Source organism: Danio aesculapii, chromosome 2 (assembly GCF_903798145.1).
Source record: "Danio aesculapii chromosome 2, fDanAes4.1, whole genome shotgun sequence".
Taxonomy (NCBI): Eukaryota; Metazoa; Chordata; class Actinopteri; order Cypriniformes; family Danionidae; genus Danio; species Danio aesculapii.
In genome coordinates, this window is record NC_079436.1 from 5,859,851 (window position 1) to 5,878,487 (window position 18,637).

Consider the following 18,637-nt stretch of genomic DNA (forward strand, 5'->3'; position numbering starts at 1 on the left):
TTATTTATTTATTTATTTATTTATTTATCAATTTTAATATTATAGTGTTTTTCCTCCTGAACACTGTGCGGCGGTATCGAGCTTAACAGCTCGGAAAACCACAGTAAATAAAAACCACGTGTGCGTAAGCTGAAGTGAGCAAGTTAATAACACGTTCAGCCATAAATATAGTCCGTGTTTTTTGGCAAAATGGTTCGTAAATTAAAATTTCACGAGCAGAAACTCTTGAAGAAAGTAGATTTTATTAACTGGGAGGTTGACAACAATATACACGAGGTTAAAATATTGAGAAAATATCATATTGAGAAGAGGGAAGATTATACCAAGTGAGTAAAGAAAATTACACAATGTTTCTATGAATGACTGTGTCTTTCGCTGAAGTTGTGAGTCTAATGCATCTCTTCGAATAAAACGTGGCTTATGGATCGAATGCATTTGTGATTTTTCTTTAGATACAACAAACTCAGTCGAAATATCAGAGAATTGGCACAGAAAATACGGGACTTGGACGCAAAGGATGGATTCAGATCTCAAAGTACAGCCCTTTTCTTGGAAAAACTGTAAGTTTTGGGAACCTGTGCCATTTTGTTGACATAAATATACAGAAATTGTTTTAGGTCAGAATATATCATAAGTCTTTTAGTGTCATCTAATGAGTCTTATTCTAAATATACCTGAAACGAGATTTTATTTTGTCTATATAAACTATTGTATTGCATGTCCATTGGTGTTATCTGTAAGACATGGTCAAAATATATTCAATTCGATTTACCTTTATTTGTATAGCGCTTATACAATGTAGATTGTGTCAAAGCAGCTTCACAAAGAAGATCATAGTAAATTGAAACAGTGCAGTTCAGTTTGTAGTATTTAAGTTCAGTTTAGCTCAGTTCAGTGTGGTTTAATAATCACTACTGAGAGTCCAAATACTGAAGAGCAAATCCAACGATGCGCAGCTCTACAGATCCCGAACCATGCAAGCCAGTGGCGACAGCGGAGAGGGAAAAAAACTTCACTAAATGGCGAAAGTGAAGAAAAAAAACCTGCATGCATGCACATATGATGAATAAAATAGATGATGTCTTATATTATTTTGTTAAGAAGAAAAATTGTTCAGTAATTAAAATGTAAATTTGTATACGAGCAATTACAGCGTTATGGATGTGACATTTGCAGTAAAATCTCAGGAAGTATATGTTAACATTATATAGAAACATCTGTTTATATTTTCCAAAACAACTAGCCACAGAGTTGTGGGAGGAAAAATATCCATCTGTAAACATTTTTTATATTTTAAATAAGGGAAATAAACATGCTTTATGATGTGACTGAAAAGTCTGCAAGTTTACAGTGTACAACATACTTTGTAGAAATTCTGTGAATTAAACTGCACAGACCAAAAGAAACGATGCTAATCAAAAGGATAAGAGTCGGCTCTTTATAAAACAAACATGATTGCTTTTGTTTGATTTTACATTTTTGCATTTATGAGGAAATAGTGTCGTTATGGGTGATAACATCTCTCTGTTATAGATGTGGCGGATGTGAAATTGCCACTTGTGTGACTTTGGTAAATCAAGTATAATTGTTTGAAAACACTGACAGAGACATTTTTGAGTATATTTAAAGCACTGTAAAATACAAGCCTACACATAAAACACAGAAACGGTTTTGCTATTTTGGCGAAAACCTAAATTTTTTTCATGGCAAGGTTGACATTTGCATGTAATTGCTCATAATGTTTTGATTCTTGATAGCTTGTTGACTTTAGTGTTACACCTCATTCGGTTAGGAGTTTACTGAAGTTTTAGGAGTTTCTAAATTTTGAAGGTTTCTGTTTTGCAGATACAGTGTCGGTTTGATTCCCACCAAACAAAACCTCTCTCTTGCAAATGAAGTCTCAGCATCTGTATTCTGCAGGTAAGTAAAGTTACTCTGGGTCATTTGATAATCCAGGAAAGGAAACATGGTAACGCTGTCGATTGAATTTAAGTGCACCAGCTTACATAACATCTAAACCACTGAGATAAAGCTAGAAAATATGTTGCTCTAAAGCAGGGGTCACCGATCTCGGTCCTGGAGGGCCGGTGTCCCTCCAGGGTTTACCTCCAACTTGCCTCAAAACACCTGCCTGGGTGTTTCAAGTATACCTAGTAAGACCTTGATTAGCTTGTTCAGGTGTGTTTGATTAGGGTTGGAGCTAAAATTTGCAGGACACCGGCCCTCCAGGAACAAGTTTGGTGACCACAGCTCTAAAGCTTAAAAATCATAGAATAGAATTTATTGCAAAGCTAAATTTTCAACAGCCAGAAATCATTGCAATATTCTGATTTGATTATCTAGAAAGATTTGTTATTAATGTTTAGGGTTCCCACCAGTGTTGCCAGATGTGGCTGACTGATTCCAGCCCAAAAACTATCCAAAAATCGCAGAAATGCAAAAAGACCCGCCCAGTCATCTGGAAATCACGTTAAGTGGGGGGGGGGGGGTTTGGATGGTCGCCGAAATCACGCTAAGTGGGGGAGGGGGTGCTTGCCCATAAAAGAGTGGCAACCGGTGACACAGACACCACATTCAATGACTTTTTTAAGTGATAATTTCATTAATTACACTTAATATTTAGTCTACATTAAAAAGCCAGAGTAATGAGGATGTTTTAAATGTGTCATTTTCAAAATTATGTTTTAAACCGTCATGTTTGAAGGACTTCATAATTTGTTGAATTCAGTGCTGGATATATTCAGATGTGGTTCCTTAAATATGAATTAAATGTGCATTATTTGTTATAATTCTTGCACAAGATGTAAATGTAAGATTTTTAAATGAAGAATTTCTTCAGTTTTTAAATGCAGCACAATACAATTGTTAAAATAACACCATAAACTTTATATTCAAGTACTTTGAAGAAGCATGGGAACCCCTGAATGTTTATCTTATTAACAGTTATGTCAAAGACAACTGTTTTGATATTTTGCTGTAAACTGATATATTTCAGAATTATTTGATGAATAGGAAGTTCAAAAGCACCGCTGGTCTTTTCTTTGTACATGGATTACTCAGTTAGCTGGATTTGATTATTAACAATTTGACATGATCCAGTAGAGTTCTTCAAAACCAGGAGTAACTAAGCTCAAACTTTCCTGAAAGCAGACGTATTACTTATTACAGGATTAGCTTGTATAATTTCAAGCCAAGGTGATACTGCATGTTAACAACTGTTACTATTTTCTTACAAGGGCACTGTTTTCAACTTAGGAAAACAACATGATTGTTAAATTATATAACAAATCAGAATTAAAAAAAAATATTTTAAAACAGTTTTGTAAGCTCCATATAATATATAATAAAGGTACAAAAAACTCAATTTCAAGTGGTTCAAAGAGGACTTTTTTTTTTGTATTTTATAGTGGCTGATACGTGCACTTTAGGTAATAATATATCATTTTAAGATGCCAGTATAGACCTTTTTAGATACAAATGTGTACTTTAAATTGCTACCTCCCCAGTTTTAGTACAACTTCTGAGAGTGTATTATAAGAGACTATTTACATTTACATTTAGTCATTTAGCAGACGCTTTTATCCAAAGCGACTTACAAATGAGGACAAGGAAGCAATTTACACATCTATAAGAGCAACAGTGAATAAGTGCTATAGACAAGTTTCAGGTGTGTAAAGTCTAAGAAGCAAAGCATTAGTAAAAAATTTTTTTTTTTTTTTTTTTTTTTTTTTTGGAGAGAGAGAGAGGGCACCATTAGTGGTATAGCCAGAGAGGCAGTTGAAGATTAGGAAGGAAAGTGGAGACTAAACAGTTGCGTTTTTAGTCGTTTCTTGAAGACAGCAAGTGACTCTGCTGTTCTGATGTAGTTAGGGAGTTCATTCCACCAACTGGGCAGATTGAATGTGAGAGTTCGGGAAAGTGATTTCTTCCCTCTTTGGGATGGAACAACGAGGCGACGTTCATTCACAGAACGCAAGTTTCTGGAGGGCACATATATCTGCAGAAGTTATTGAGAGATTTTAATAATAATAAATAATAATGTTTGGAATAATGTTTCCCAGTGATGGGTTGCGGCTGGAAGGGCATCCGCTGTGTAAAACATATGCTGGATAAGTTGGCGGTTCCTTTCGCTGTGGAGACCCCAGATTAATAAAGCGACTAAACCAAAATGAATGAATATGGAATAATAATATAATTTACCAAGTGACGTACAGTGAGAACTAATATGTGGGTGTTTTGATGCAGTGCAGGAGATGCAGACACTTGCTTTTATTGAATGTTTTCCTTTTTCTATAGGAGACGGCTTCCCACAATCATGCTGAAACTGCGTATGGCTCAGAACCTAAAGAACGCCATCACCTTCATTGAGCAGGGCCGTATCCTTTAATCACAAGTCATGCTGAATTCTGCATATGTGCATATTCTTATATTTGAATGGGTGGATGATATATATTTTTAAGAAATGTTTTGTTAAATAGAAAGTATAGTATACAGCTATATTTAGCTTGTTTTAACACATTTAAAAATTGTGGCTAAGAAATAATAATTGTTTGTTTTGTGTGGTCAAAGATAAATTTGGTAAATCCTTCATTTTGAACTCTGGAAAGTCTTGTGAAATAAAACTAATTGTAATACGACACTGAAACCATGACCCATTTGCTCATGATTATTGAGCTAGCTCATACACGACACACAAAAAGTTAAACGAGGAGGCATGTGGACATAACACACAATCTAAATCAAGTAGTTTTAGCATGTCAGAGTCTATGCAAATTAAATATATTTTCCCAACATCAAAATTGTGGCTAGTGACAATGCTGAGTGGCTAGTAATGTTGGAAATCCACTAGCCAAAGTGGCTGGTGATCAAAAAAAGTTCATGTCAAGCCCAGATTATTATTATTATTATTATTATTATTATTATTATTATTATTATTATTACAGTCAAATAATTCATCAAAGATGACAGGGTAAGGCAAGCCTGTGCCGCGGACTTGGTGCAACGGAGACAAGAACTGTGACCCCGCGGCTCCACCCACTCTGATCACACATGTTTGGTTTTCAGGAGCGGTGTGGAAGGAGCCTCAACTTCTTCTGTATCAAGCTACAAGTCGTTTAACTAACTTTAATCTTACTAATCAAACAAAACATTGATTGACTTCCTTTTCTTAATAGTATTATAGTAGTAGAATATAGCCTAAGGTGGATATATAGCTGCATGTAGACATGGTCAAGACGATCTGCTGCAGTTTAAACCGAGCATCAGAATGGGGAGGAAAGGTGATTTAAGTGACTTTGAATGTGGCATGGGTATTGGTACCAGACGGGCTGGTCTGAGTATTTCATAAACTGCTGATCTACTGGGATTTTCACACACAAACATCTCTAGGGTTTACAGGGAATGGTCTGAAAAAGAGAAAATATCCTGTGAGCGGCAGTTCTGTGGGCGCAAATGCCTTGATGCCAGAAGTCAGAGATGGCCTGACTGGTTTGAGCTGAAAGAAAGGCGACAGTAACTCAAATAATCACTTGTTACAACCAATGTATGCAGAAGAGCATCTCTGAATGCACAACAGATCAAACCTTGAGATTGGATGGGCTACAGCAGAAGAAGACCACACCGAGTGACACTCCTGTCAGCTAAGAACTGGAAACTGAGGTTACTATTCGCACAGGCTCACCAAAATCAGACAATAAAAGATTGGAAAAACATTGCCTGGTCTGATGAGTCTCATTTTGTCAACATGAATACATGGATCCATCCTGTATTGTATTAACAGTTCAGGCTGCTGGTGGTGTAATGGTGTGGGGGATATTTTCTTGGCACACTTTGGGTCCATTAGTACCAGTTGAGCATCGTGTCAACACCACAGCCTACCTGAGTATTGCTGCTGACTATGTCCATCCCTTTATGACCACAGTGTACCCATCTTCTGATGGCTACTTCCAGCAGGATAAAGCACCATGTCATAAAGCGTGAATCATCTCAGACTGGTTTCTTGAACATGACTGAGCTCACTGTACTCAAATAATCTCCAGTCACCAGAGCTAAATCCAATAGAGCACCTTTGGGATGTGGTGGAATGAGAGATTCACATCATGTATGTGCCGCCAACAAATCTGCTGCAACTGCGTGATGCTATCATGTCACGATGGACCAAAATCTCTGAGAATTATTTCCAGTATCTTGTTGAATCTATGCCATGAAGGATTACCTGATTACCTGGTTCCAAGTACTAGTACCTAATAAAGTGGCCGGTGAGTGTATGTCAATTTCAAATAAACGTGAGAGTGCATGTTTGTTGGCTATATGACGCAAACGCGCAAGCAACGGAAAGCCACAGGTGACCGTTTGAGATGTTTGTGGATTCATGTGGTCAAATGTAAATGGAACCATTTTCAGAAATAAAGATCGCTCTCAGATCAGAAACAAACAATGCATGATGTGACCAGATCTAAACCAGCACTTTACGTCTGCTATTAATTCTGCTTATGTTTTGTCACCACAGATTTAGTGTGCGCGTCTGTGTTTTAGCCATTGAGAGAACATTTTGCAGCACATATCTACATATTCATTCAAACACTACACTATGAACCTTTGCTTCGAGTATATGAGGACACATTACATGTTTTAATGAACACTGTTATGGCTAAGATTACATTAATACATTGAAAATGCTTTAATTGTAAACTGTATGGTCAAATAAACATCAAGCCCTTGTCACTCTGTATAACTGTCAATGAAAATGCATCTTGACTGAGGAACAGATATTCGTGTTGGGCCAGAAGTCATCACTGATCCTGCATTTCTTGTAACAAGGTTTGTCCGTTAAAAGAAAGAAAATAAAACAAGTTGAATTATTTGAGTCTTTGGCAACTTGTTTTGTTGTGCAATATTTTCACAGAAATATGGAAGACTTTGTCACATGGGTGGATTCCTCCAAGATCAAACAACATGTCATGAACTACAATGAGGAGGTACGTCAAAATTCATGAATAAATGATCATACACTGTTCAAAAGCACATCGATTATATTATTTTTAAAATACTTTCAAACTAAAAATCATTATTATTGAAATGAATGAATATTACAAATTAAAATAAAGCTTTTGTATTTAAAGGTTTTAAAATAGAACTTATTTTTGTGATGGAAAAGCTGAATTTTTAGCATCATTTCTCTCTTTTTTAATGTCATGTGGTCCTTCAGAAATCATTTTAATATGCTTTTGATGATCAAGAAACTATTATTTGCTGTGCTGCTTAATGTTTTGCTGGAATCTGACATTTCATAATTTCTTGATGACAAAATGAACGTTAATTTGAAATATGAATATTCTTTATTGAATGTTTTAGTAAAATAGTTTATAATTTTTAATCAATAAACAAACATATAGCCTATGTTTTAAATAAAATACCTAAAATTTTGATCAGCGTATGCAAAACATTTAATAACGAAATACATTTAGTCAAAATTTTCACGTTTATTTAACACATTTCACCGTGTTTGAATGAATGCTGCCGTTTCTGTGATCACATTGACACTGTTTAAATGAATACGAAACATATGAACTAATCGCTCGTCTGTTAAAGGTACAATTTTATTTTTCTTTCAGCGAGACGACTTTGACCTCATGGCCTAAATCTCCAAGTGAATTATGAACATTTGGATTTCAACCAGAAATTCACTTGTGATTCGTTAATGCACAAATTCATTTGTATTCCCTGCTCCACAGAAGTGAGCATTTATCATTTTTGAGTGAGTAAATGTACTTGTTATTGTGCATTTTGCATCATTTGTAAACAACAAAACATTTGTTTTTTCAAAATTTACTGTTGTTTCTATAAAACTACCTTCACATTTTACAAATAAATCACAAATTAACCCACAAGGTATACCAAATATAATTTGCATAGCTCCGTTTCGAACATACAGGAGACATACAAGGCAACGCGCATCTTTAACTCCTTCCACTGACATGTTATAAATAAAGAAAGATAGGACATCGTTATTACAAACCCTCGCTATCCTACATTCAGTGTCAAACAGACACAACTTTAAGGCCAGAACAGACTATTTGGTGTCCGAACCATTTTTTGTGAGGCAAGGCCCTGAGAGTTTCTGCTCGAGTTTGTTCCTTGTATTTCACAGCCACCAGAAGCGCACGTAAACAACGAGTGTGATGAGAATGACAGCGCCGGCGGCCACTTTAGCATAGGTAGACCGGGTGTTCAGATATTTGGCATCACTGCGGTACTTCTTAGACAGACTGGACAGATTGCTTGCTTTGGAATCCAAGGCTATAGGAAGAAAAAGACAAATATTATTTTAAAGCATTTCAAAATACTGTCATACTTTCACAAATGCAAAGAGTAGTCTGGTCTTATGAGTACTCTTTAATGCCATTTTACATTTATCCAATGGAAGAAAAACACTTAGATTTTTCTCATAAAATATAATAAAGATAAGGATTGAAAAGAAATGTATTTTAATATTGTTTTTTCTATATTAATTAAGTATTTGGCTGTTGTATGCTGGTAATTTTGCTGATTTAAACTTAGTAATGGATAGATTTACATAGTGCTCAGCATAATTGAGTACACCCCACTTTGAAAATGATTATTTGTATCCATTTCTCAGTGAATATAGGCAATGAATTTTGGTGCATTTAAACAAAACAGATTTATTAAACAGATATATTTGTTAAAATAATATTTTAGTCACCGAGCATCTTTAGAAATTGAAAGATATTACAATTTAATTCAAGCAAAATATTGAAAAAAATTACAACCTACAAAATTCAACAAACTAAATTTTTCAAATTATTATTATTATTTTTTCTCTTTTTTCCTTTTTTTAATTTTTTATTTGTATTTAATATTTTTTTCTATAACCTATAAATTTGGGTGTACTCGTTTTTGGACTGTTATCGTAAGTTATTTTGTTAGATAAGCTCCAGATTTGGCTTCAGTACTGACTAATCTAATGTATATGCATAAACATAATATTGTAAAGCTTCCTATTAAAATATGCATTTAAAAGAGAGATTTGTGAGGGGTGTACTTATATATGCTGAGCACTGTACCTTCAGCAAGTGTCCAAGTCCTTGATTGAATGTTTCACTAAATAATTTAGACGATTCATACAAAAGTCTATTCATTTGGTTTACAGAAAGGGTCATAGAATCACTGACTCTATTTGCTTAAACTACTGATTTAGAAACATATTTTGCTTTCATTGCTAGGATTATAGGCGTATTCTAATGCTTTGATTCCACTGAGTACAATAAGGTAGGGTACAGTACGATTCGATATGGGTCAACCTGATCGGCCTGGCATTACCACTGCCAATAGAACCCTTTTACTTGCTAGGTGTGTTGCAAACAATGTAATTCTCAGGCTTGATTCACATGGGGCTTCAGCATCCCTTGACGGAGGGCGTGTCTGAAATCGGGGCTGATGCGATCGCCATAGCAGCGTTAGCCAGTGAAATTACTCCTCAATCGGCTACTGTCTGAGCTGGTGTATTTGCATAAAGCAACCTGATTGGCTGACGCATCCATTAGCGCTAGAAAAGTTGAGAAATTCTCAAGAATCCACGATGCAGTTCGGCAAGGCCTGACGTCACTAATTCAAAGTAAATGGGAAGCGCTGACGCTCCGTGTGAATGGGGCGTCACTCATATGTCAAGTTGTTTACATATTGGCTGTTTCTCAATTCCAAGAATGCAGAGAATGGACTTGCGTTCTTGTGAAGACCGGTCTTGCCAGGTCACCTCAGAAGAACGAACTTGGGAGACCGCAAGACCACAGAATGTGTCCTGTGAGAAATGGGATGCTGCGTTCTTCCTGATGGTCACATGACCTTCACGCATTTTTAACCGGAAATTTACACATTACAGCATTCATACAGCGATTTATTGTTTTTCCCATTTTACAAAATACATACTCTGCATAAAGACTTTACAAATATACGTTGCACAATAGAAATAAAACAGATTTTAATACGAAGTTCAGCAAATAAACACCCTTAATGTGTTTATTCCTTTATTAAGATTTTCATGGTGATGTTTACTTTCACTGTGTCATTTAGGGAAACTCCTGAGATAAATAGGTTTTATCTCTGAACTTTATAAATAAACCTATATAAAATTCAACTGGAGGTGGGAAGCGCAGCAATGACTTCTGGGACTTCTAGAGTAAGTTCGGTGCTCAAGTCTGCATCGGTGCGTCCTCGATATCAAGGAATCCTGAAATTTTAAATGACTCCTCCGTTCTTGGGGTCTTAAGTTTTAGACCTGAACTTTGGCGGATGATGCTGACGTTACACGAGGATGCTGAAGAACGCATATTGAGAAGCAGCCATTGTCTTTTGTGCACTCAATTTAATAATTTAAAATGCAGACAAGCAGCAAATAGAGGTAGAAAGTGGTCCCCTTTGTCCCATATTTAGATGTGATTATGGCTTGTTGCATGCGCAAGTGACAATCTCTGAACCTGCAGCATTCATTGGCAAGTCTAGCTCCACCCTTTTGTTACCATACTGTTGTGCAATGTACACTTATGAAGGAGTCACAAAAATGCTATGGTACGGTTTGTTATTTTAGTACTTCTGACAGTGAAAACAAATAAATGCCTACTGTAGCGTACTTAAATGTACCCCTCAGTGGTTTAATAACAGGCATTCATGGCTTCAAATGCTTTTAGATATGCTTGGAGAACTTTTATTTTGTTCAAAGTGAGTGACATGCCTGCTCATACACTGCCAAAACAAAATATACCACAACATCAGCTCTTCTCTCACTTCATTCCAGGATCTGGTCTGTTTACAGCCCTCCATACTCGGGCTACGTCCACACGGCAACTTTTGCGAATTCTATAGGTTTTGCATCTATACCAGGGGTCACCAAACTTGTTCCTGGAGGGCCGGTGTCCTGCAGATTTTAGCTCCAACCCTAATCAAACACACCTGAATGAGCTAATCAAGATCTTAATAGGTATACTTGAAACACCCAGGCAGGTGTGTTGAGGCAAGTTGGAGCTAAACCCTGCAGGGACACCGGCCCTCCAGGAACGAGATTGGTGACCCCTGATCTATACTTTAGTCATTTCAAGAAATGTCTGCGTCCACATGGAAATGGGAAAACTGGGTTAAAATGATGTAATACATATGCCGCATATGGCACTTTAAATAAAAAGACAGAGCCGCAGGATACACTCAAATCAAAGAAGAATGCAGCGAGTATGAGACAGACTTAAACGCAAGACGTTGTTCTGTCCTGCTGTCCAGTAGGGGTGCAATAGTAGATATTGCTCTTTCGTATCAAGGTTTTAGAGTCAGAGTTTTGGTACAATGATTGGTCTATGATCAATAAAAATAAAAGTCTTACAAGCAAAAGCATGACTATAACATACTAATATAAGCTTCTATTAAACTAAACAGTGTTATTCAGGATTTTTAGTTATATAGCAGTCATTTCCAGTTACAGATAGTGAATAATATGATCAAATATAACACTGCGTACTGTAAATAATTTCCACTGTATATATTAAAGTTGAAACATTATTGGTCATTATCTTTTGTAAATTAATTAACATTAAAAACACAGGAGAAATAAGATGTGTTGACTTTAAGCCAATCCAGAGAAAGTTAGTCAACACATAACTTCTCCAATGTTTACTTTTTTACAGCATAGGTGATTGAATATCCAAGTCAGACATGTCAACATAATTGAGTGTCATCGTTCAGAAGCAGGACTTAATTTGACAGTTGTGACATTCATTCAGCCTTTCAGATGAGGGCACTTCTCAAATCTCGAGCGCGAGTCCTCTTCACGCCTTGAGGTTCAATGTTAGCTAAAAAAGGTTTATGAGTTTAAACACTGAAAGCGACGTGAAGTGTGTGCTTCTGATTTTATGTGTGTTCACACTCTGTCAAAACTAGGACTGTAGTCTAATAAAGGCATGAATGACTGGACCTGCGCTCCATGTCACCTTCATGTGAAAGCCTCCTTAAGTTTAGTGGATTTTTACTACATTAAACAACATGCAAAGCCAGTTTAGAGAGTAACTAAAGAAATGGAGAAAAATACAATTTTTAAAATTTAAATGCATAACAAATGCATATTGAACGGTGCAGGTTTTACCGAATAGTTCAATATCATTGAGTATTGTGGCATCTCTACTGACACAATACAAAAATTAGGTAGCATATCTTTCTTTTTTTAAGAGAAAAGCGGAAGAAAATAAATAAAAACGAACAAAGCGGTTGTCATAAGGGTTACAAAATCAAGTCATAATACATTTGACATATATTACTACAAATTATTTACAATGACCTATTCAGACCGTTTTTTGCCAGTACTTGTTACACTTTTTTTTATCAAATTTTAGGTTAAAAGTCAGTCTCTCCATACAGTGTATTTCCTTTACAATTCCTATCCATTGAGCCCTTGTGGGAGGATCAGACTGAAAACAATTTTCGAGCTTTTCTGCTACTTACCAAGAGGATTTGAATTAAGTATTTGTCAATAGTTGGAATAATTTCCGGTATTTTCCCAAGGTATAATGTAATAATTGAACAGTCTAATTCTTCTCCAGTTACCTTTTTTTATATCAGTCGCTATTTCATACCAGAAGGTCTGTATTTTTGGGAAAGCCCAAAATTGTGAAAATGGTTTGCCTTTAAGGTTCCACATTGTCTCCAACAGCTGTACGCAATGCAGACAGTTTAGGAGTTATGAAGAACCTCATCAGATTTTTCCATCCAAACTCTCTCCAAGCTATTGAGTTTGTGGTTTTTGCATGCGTGACACACATATCGGTCCAATCTTGCTCTGTTATTTGTTAGTTTGACTCTCTCCTATTTTTGTGTCATGTAATTTGATGAATGAGTCTTACTGTTTTGTATGAATTCATATAATTTAGAGACCAGTTTTTTGTTTTCTTCTTTTTTGTATGTATCCGAAAATACTGTGATCAAATTATAATCATCCCTAATTATTTTTTTTTTAATTAAAGTAATCTCTAGCTTGCAAGAATCTGTAAAAGTCCTGCTTGTCTAGGTCAAATGTATCTGATAAGGTCTTGTAACTCATGAAATGTCTGTTAGAAGTCACTGAACTGAATGATGTGATTCCTCTCTAGGGGTAGCATATCTTGATGACAAAATGTGCTACCCATCAGACGGTTCTACCAGGGTAAATTTTGATGTGGAGTAGTTTTGATATAATGCTGTAAGATTTTCCTAATCTACCCTAATCCCAACCTTAGAACCATTTAAAATCCAGTGTTGCATAATCAGATGAGTGGGATGCAATGTTAGGACACCGGTTATTACGTGAGGGGTCCTTCCTTCTGATTACGTGCTGTGGTGATGTCTTTGTTTCCAATAAGTGGTGTTTTGCCAATCCCGCAGCTATGTAGCAGGCAATTTTCCCACTTTGTAAACCTTTTATCCAAAAAGCTTGTTTTACAAAAGCTTGTACGTAATATGTAGATAAAACTAAATTAAACTTTTGCAGATTGACCTAATTCAGTTGCCATGTGGACAGGCCTGAGAGTCTACTGCAGGGATGGGCAAACTCGATCCTGGAGGGCCGGTGTCCCTGCATAGTTTTGCACCAACCCTAATCAAACACACCTGCTTGTAGCTTTCTAGTGATCTTGAAGACACTAATTAGGGTGTTCAGGTGTGTTTGATTAGTGTTGGAGCAAAACTCTGCAGAGACACCGGCCCTCGAGGATGGAGTTTGCCCATGCCTGGTCTACTGCGTTCGAATGGACCAGACTGTTTTGATTGGTTTACAATTTAAAGCACAAGTTGCAAACAAAGCAGTCATTACCATAGGCCAGTTGCATAAACATGACCGCTGTTAAGCCATGAATAAGTTTTGGTTTTCACTTTCAAATTAGAATGGTCAAAACTTTTGTAAATGACTTGAAAATGTTATGGTGTCTGATTATTTTAAGACTAGTCCAAGCAGTTTTTGCAACCAAGCCCAGATCTGAATTGAGCTCGAGAGGCTTCCTCAGTGATGACATTGGTTTTACAATATCTATTTGTGAAGTGCATCCACAGACGATTTGCTTTCTGAGTGCAGAAGATGGTGTTTCTTAATGTTGATGGCATAAATGAAACTTCATGGGCAGACATTGAAGACCACAGGCTGGCATTAAACAAAGACCAGACCTACGTAGGTTTGTGCAGGTGATAAGACTGGAATTACTAACAACTCTTTTATTAGAATTAAACTATTTATCTATGATGGTATTAACTATTTATCAGCCACATTTATCTTTGAAACCGCAGACCTTTCACTTTCACAAACTTTACATAACAGATTACATGAAAGGTAATCCCGAAAATCATAATAGTGAGTGAAGGAGGCTGTATAAAGTGTTCACTCACCAGATAATGCTTCTCCTCGCTGAAGCACCTCCTCTATGTTAGCAACCATGATCCTCTGAACATCGTGTAATTCTGAATTGATGTTGCCCAGATTTCTTCTTGCTCTGCTGTCAATGTACGACTTCTTGGTTTTCTGTATGTACGTGTCTGGAGACAAACGGAAATTGTTTAGTTCACATTGTCACTGTAGTTTACACTTATGTAAGTACTTAAAACCTGCATACTTAAAGAGAGTAGCAAGCATATTGATTAAATTTTTTTAAAATAAATAAATAAAGAATAATACACAAGTCAATTTACAACTTTTTAATATTTTGCATTTTCTATTTTAATATATTATAAAAGTAATTAATTCCCATAATACAAAACTACGTTTTCAGCAGAAAATTTCAGAAATTATTCTAAAGTGCTGCTTTGGATTTTAAGATAGATCTCTTATTATTATCAATGTTGAAAACAGTTGTACTGCTTTACAGTTTGTGGAAAATCTAATGATCATCTACTTGCTAAGAAGCCCTAAGTAACTTGATACCCTTGTATCACATTTGATCTATTTAAAGGGCCACCATTTCAAAAGATGTAAAATAAGTTTTCTCTGTTGTCCCTGGAGTGTGAATGTGAAGTTATAGCTCAAAAATACCCCATAAATAATGTTTTATAAGTCTTTGAAACTGCCCCTTTTAGTCTTTGAGCCAAATTGTGGCATTTTAGTGACTGTCGCTTTAAATTCAAATGAGACTGGGCTCTTTTCAAAAGTGAGTTGTACTACAAACGCCTTTGTGTCCGCATAGTGGCAGATTTAGGGCCCATTTACGCTAATACGTTTTAGTTTTAGAATGAAACGATCCGCGTCCACACTGGCGTTTCACCTAGTGTTTCTAAACAACTCTCCATCTACACTACACTGCTGAAAACACACATCACATGACCACACACACTCTTGCATGCACTGCAGCGATGAGAGCCGTGCTCGTTGGACGGTTCCCCAAGAATCTACTGCTGGATTTAATCTCACCTTATTTGTTAAACGTGATATTTAATTCATCTGGTCTCCATCCAACAACAAATTCCTCGACTTTGGTCTTTTAATCTATTACCTGTTCTCAGGTAACGTGTTTTGGCTGAGCGCAAAGATAAGTTAATATTAATTTATGTAACCATGTACACTGATTCTGCATATTGACTGGTTGCTTGCATTTATTTCCTGTGACGTATAAACTTTATTATTCTTTTATAATGGCCATTATTGATTATTAAAACTAATATTCAGCAAAAGAGACATGGTGTGTTTTGTATTTTTCATTGAAAATAAAAGGCAGTTATGATCCGTTTTGATATATATATATATATATATATATATATATATATATATATATATATATATATATATATATATATATATATATATATATAGTAAAGATGACGGTCATATGCAAAGCCTGAACTTACAAGGAGAGGATGCAAGACTGAACTTTGTGTGTGTAGGCTACTTAATATTGAGGAAAAAGCCCCAATCAGATAGGTGAATGTCTGCAGCCACGCCTCCGTTTTCAGATGTCTCTGTTTTCCCCCATCCACACTAAAGCTGCGGTCACACTGGGCTTTGTGTGTGCGAAATTCTGTCGTACGGCGCTGCGAAAAGGGGCGGGATTAAACAAGATGATTAGACATCTAAAAAAGCGAGCGATTGCTCCATGTTTTACATTTCTGCCCAGAGAGGTCGTGTGTTTGGATCCTCGATTGGTCTCACGCAGTCAAGTGATGCGATTTAGCAGGTCAGAGTTCACCAAGCCAGTTTTTGAACTTTGCACCGCAGCAACCTGCGAAACTTGACGCATGACCCCGCGTTTCCAGTCTGACGCATTCGCGTGCGTATGAATGGAAGTCTATGGGAAGAAAAGTCAAGTGTGACCGCAGCTTTACACAGAGCAGCAGCATTTTAAAATGAAAACAGCCTATCCAGCGTTTTCAAAACGCTCCATTTTCTGCACTCGAAAGCTCTGGGGTAGTGTATACGGATGCCGTAACCATAGCAAAACTTATGCCTTTCAAAATTAAAACGTATTACCGTAAACGGCCTTAAAAACAAGACTAGCATCCTCTGCTAATGAGGGAGAGATGGTCACTAATGAGCAGGACTTTCCCCCTCTGATGACATGTGCAAAGGGAGAATGTCAATCAAAGGGTTTCTGCAGACTGTTTTTATGAAGTGTAATAATAATAAATAAAATTACTAAATGTTTACTATTAAAAGCTGGTTATATTTACAGACTGTTGCCAAACAACGGAGTATAAACCCTTTATAAAAGTGATTATTGCATAATAGGTCCCCTTTATGACATCCTTGCTGAACAAAACATTATAATTGTGGTGTATATAATCATCAAGGGTGATTCCGATTGCACTTATGATGATATAAATCAAATATTACTCACCAAATTCGATAAAAGAGTATGGCCGTGATACGGATGGGACCTTTGCCCCGTACTGCTCACTGAATTCTCCTTCCAGATCCTCCAGATAGGCAAATACCAGTTTCTTGGGAAACCCTGCTTCACACAAGGCCAGGTAACACACTCCTTTCTCAATGACATAGCTAGAAAACAAGATGACCTTATGAAGAGTGATGTCATCCTGGATTAAACCTCAAAACAACGGATGTTATTTCCAAATCTGGAATCAGCGGAAAGTTATTTAGCCAGCTTTCAGATGATACAGAATCTCAATTTCCAGCTAATTGAGAGTTAAAACTGGTTCTGTGGTCTAATGTCACAAATGTAAACAGTCGGAATTTCAGGGTTTTAATGCCAAAAACAAATCTGCATCCTGTTAGTCCCAAACTCAGGACTTCACATGATTTATGAATGACCGTCTGGAATTGAGTTCTGAATGGTGTCCGAGTTCTTACTTACTGAAAACACATTTTCCCCGCTTCTAAAGTGCACCGTGCTGGACTCTGCTCGTTCAGTTTTCGGCACAGCTGCTTGGCTTGACTCTGATACTTCTGTAAGTCTCGTCCAGACTATGGAAAGTTAGGCATAAACACGGATACGTTAAATGGGTTATACAATTACAATTGTAAAACAAAACAACAACCACACAACTGTCATCTTTATTCAGTAATGTTTTTGGCTGACTTATCAATTTATTCATTCTTACCTGCTCGTCTTCTTGCATTGATGCAGCAAGCGGAAGACCGTCAGCGACCCGAACAATCATCGTCTGCAACACCATTTTGGCGATTGTCTTTTTAGTGTTGAACTATTTAAAAGTGAAGCGATTGATTATTTGGATGACTGGCACAAAGTGACACATTTGAACTGACAGCAGAGTTCGGATGAGTTGGCCGGAAGAGGGAGTGTTACCTTAAATTCTTTCCGGCTTTTGCATTCCTAAAGTTCCGCATTCGCGTTTCTTTAGACGATTTTATTATGGATTAAAAAAAAATTAATCTTAAGCAACATTACGGTATCACTAAATAAATAAATGACAATAATTGTAATTTTTTTTAAAAATGCGTATATTGAAAATAAACATTTGTATTTCTGATATTACTGTGTTTAATAGAGAAGTGCTTTTTTAGTCTGAATTAATGATCCGTAAACATAATTTGTTTTGGAATATTAGTTATTAGGTAACATGTTCACTTGCCACCTACTAAAATATAATATTAGGTATAAAAAGCTCCTTTCTTTTATCATGTTTGTTTTATTTATTTATTTTTTAAATAAAACAACGTTTTATTTATCTACAGCTGTGACAGTTTAGTAAAAGATAGTAGTTTATAAGCAGATAATCAGTTTATAGCTATATTATATATTGTTTAAATGATTAACTATAGTAATTCATTTTAATTTGACACATTATTGTTTGCTTTTTATATTTTAAAACAAAGTGATTTTAGTTTATTACAAAAGTATTAGTTTATTACACTTAATCCTACAAGACGGTCTATTATGCTTTCTTTGTGTATGTGGACACGTGAATAAAGTCATAAGTGTCTTTAACCAATTATTTTTATTTACATAATTTGGGTTCAGAAACTGCAGAGATGTTAAAATGATCGTTACGATTTAATAATGACTGAAATGAGAAGCCATATTTGTGAAATTCAATAGGTGTCCATAATGCTAAGGAGTTTAAGTTACCAAATATGGTTTGCCTAAATCGTGTGTGCTAGATTATGTGTGCCTGAAACGTGTGTGGTTCTGCGGTTCTGCAGCTGGATATA

General features: G+C 36.1%; 2 protein-coding genes across 2 annotated transcripts; one reads left to right on the plus strand and one right to left on the minus strand.

Moving 5' to 3' along the window:
* Nucleotides 1-109: 109 nt before the first annotated feature.
* Nucleotides 110-7,703, plus strand: imp3 (IMP U3 small nucleolar ribonucleoprotein 3). Its single transcript, XM_056471593.1, has 7 exons — nt 110-326; nt 453-560; nt 1,846-1,920; nt 4,297-4,376; nt 6,768-6,819; nt 6,905-6,977; nt 7,614-7,703. The coding sequence occupies exons 1-7, from the start codon at nt 190-192 to the stop codon at nt 7,638-7,640; spliced, it is 552 nt and encodes a 183-aa protein (XP_056327568.1). The 5' UTR covers nt 110-189; the 3' UTR covers nt 7,641-7,703.
* On the minus strand, nt 7,462-17,766 carry sec22ba (SEC22 homolog B, vesicle trafficking protein a). The gene is made up of 5 exons (XM_056471580.1): nt 17,566-17,766; nt 17,319-17,428; nt 16,842-17,002; nt 14,407-14,553; nt 7,462-8,298 (listed from the first exon to the last, which is right to left on the minus strand). The coding sequence occupies exons 1-5, from the start codon at nt 17,638-17,640 to the stop codon at nt 8,144-8,146; spliced, it is 648 nt and encodes a 215-aa protein (XP_056327555.1). The 5' UTR covers nt 17,641-17,766; the 3' UTR covers nt 7,462-8,143.
* Between the last annotated feature and the right edge of the window lie 871 nt (nt 17,767-18,637).

What these genes read in the sequence shown, in the direction of transcription:
- imp3 (XM_056471593.1), top strand. Translation starts at nt 190, where the DNA reads ATGGTTCGTAAATTAAAATTTCACGAGCAGAAACTCTTGAAGAAAGTA. An exon ending in GCCCTTTTCTTGGAAAAACT is followed by an intron (nt 561 to 1,845) that starts GTAAGTTTTGGG and finishes TCTGTTTTGCAG; the next exon opens with ATACAGTGTCGGTTTGATTC. An exon ending in TCATGAACTACAATGAGGAG is followed by an intron (nt 6,978 to 7,613) that starts GTACGTCAAAAT and finishes TTTTTCTTTCAG; the next exon opens with CGAGACGACTTTGACCTCAT.
- sec22ba (XM_056471580.1), bottom strand. Translation starts at nt 17,640, where the DNA reads ATGGTGTTGCAGACGATGATTGTTCGGGTCGCTGACGGTCTTCCGCTT. An exon ending in GCGGGGAAAATGTGTTTTCA is followed by an intron (nt 17,003 to 17,318) that starts GTAAGTAAGAAC and finishes CTTGTTTTCTAG; the next exon opens with CTATGTCATTGAGAAAGGAG. An exon ending in ATACTCTTTTATCGAATTTG is followed by an intron (nt 14,554 to 16,841) that starts GTGAGTAATATT and finishes GTTTGTCTCCAG; the next exon opens with ACACGTACATACAGAAAACC.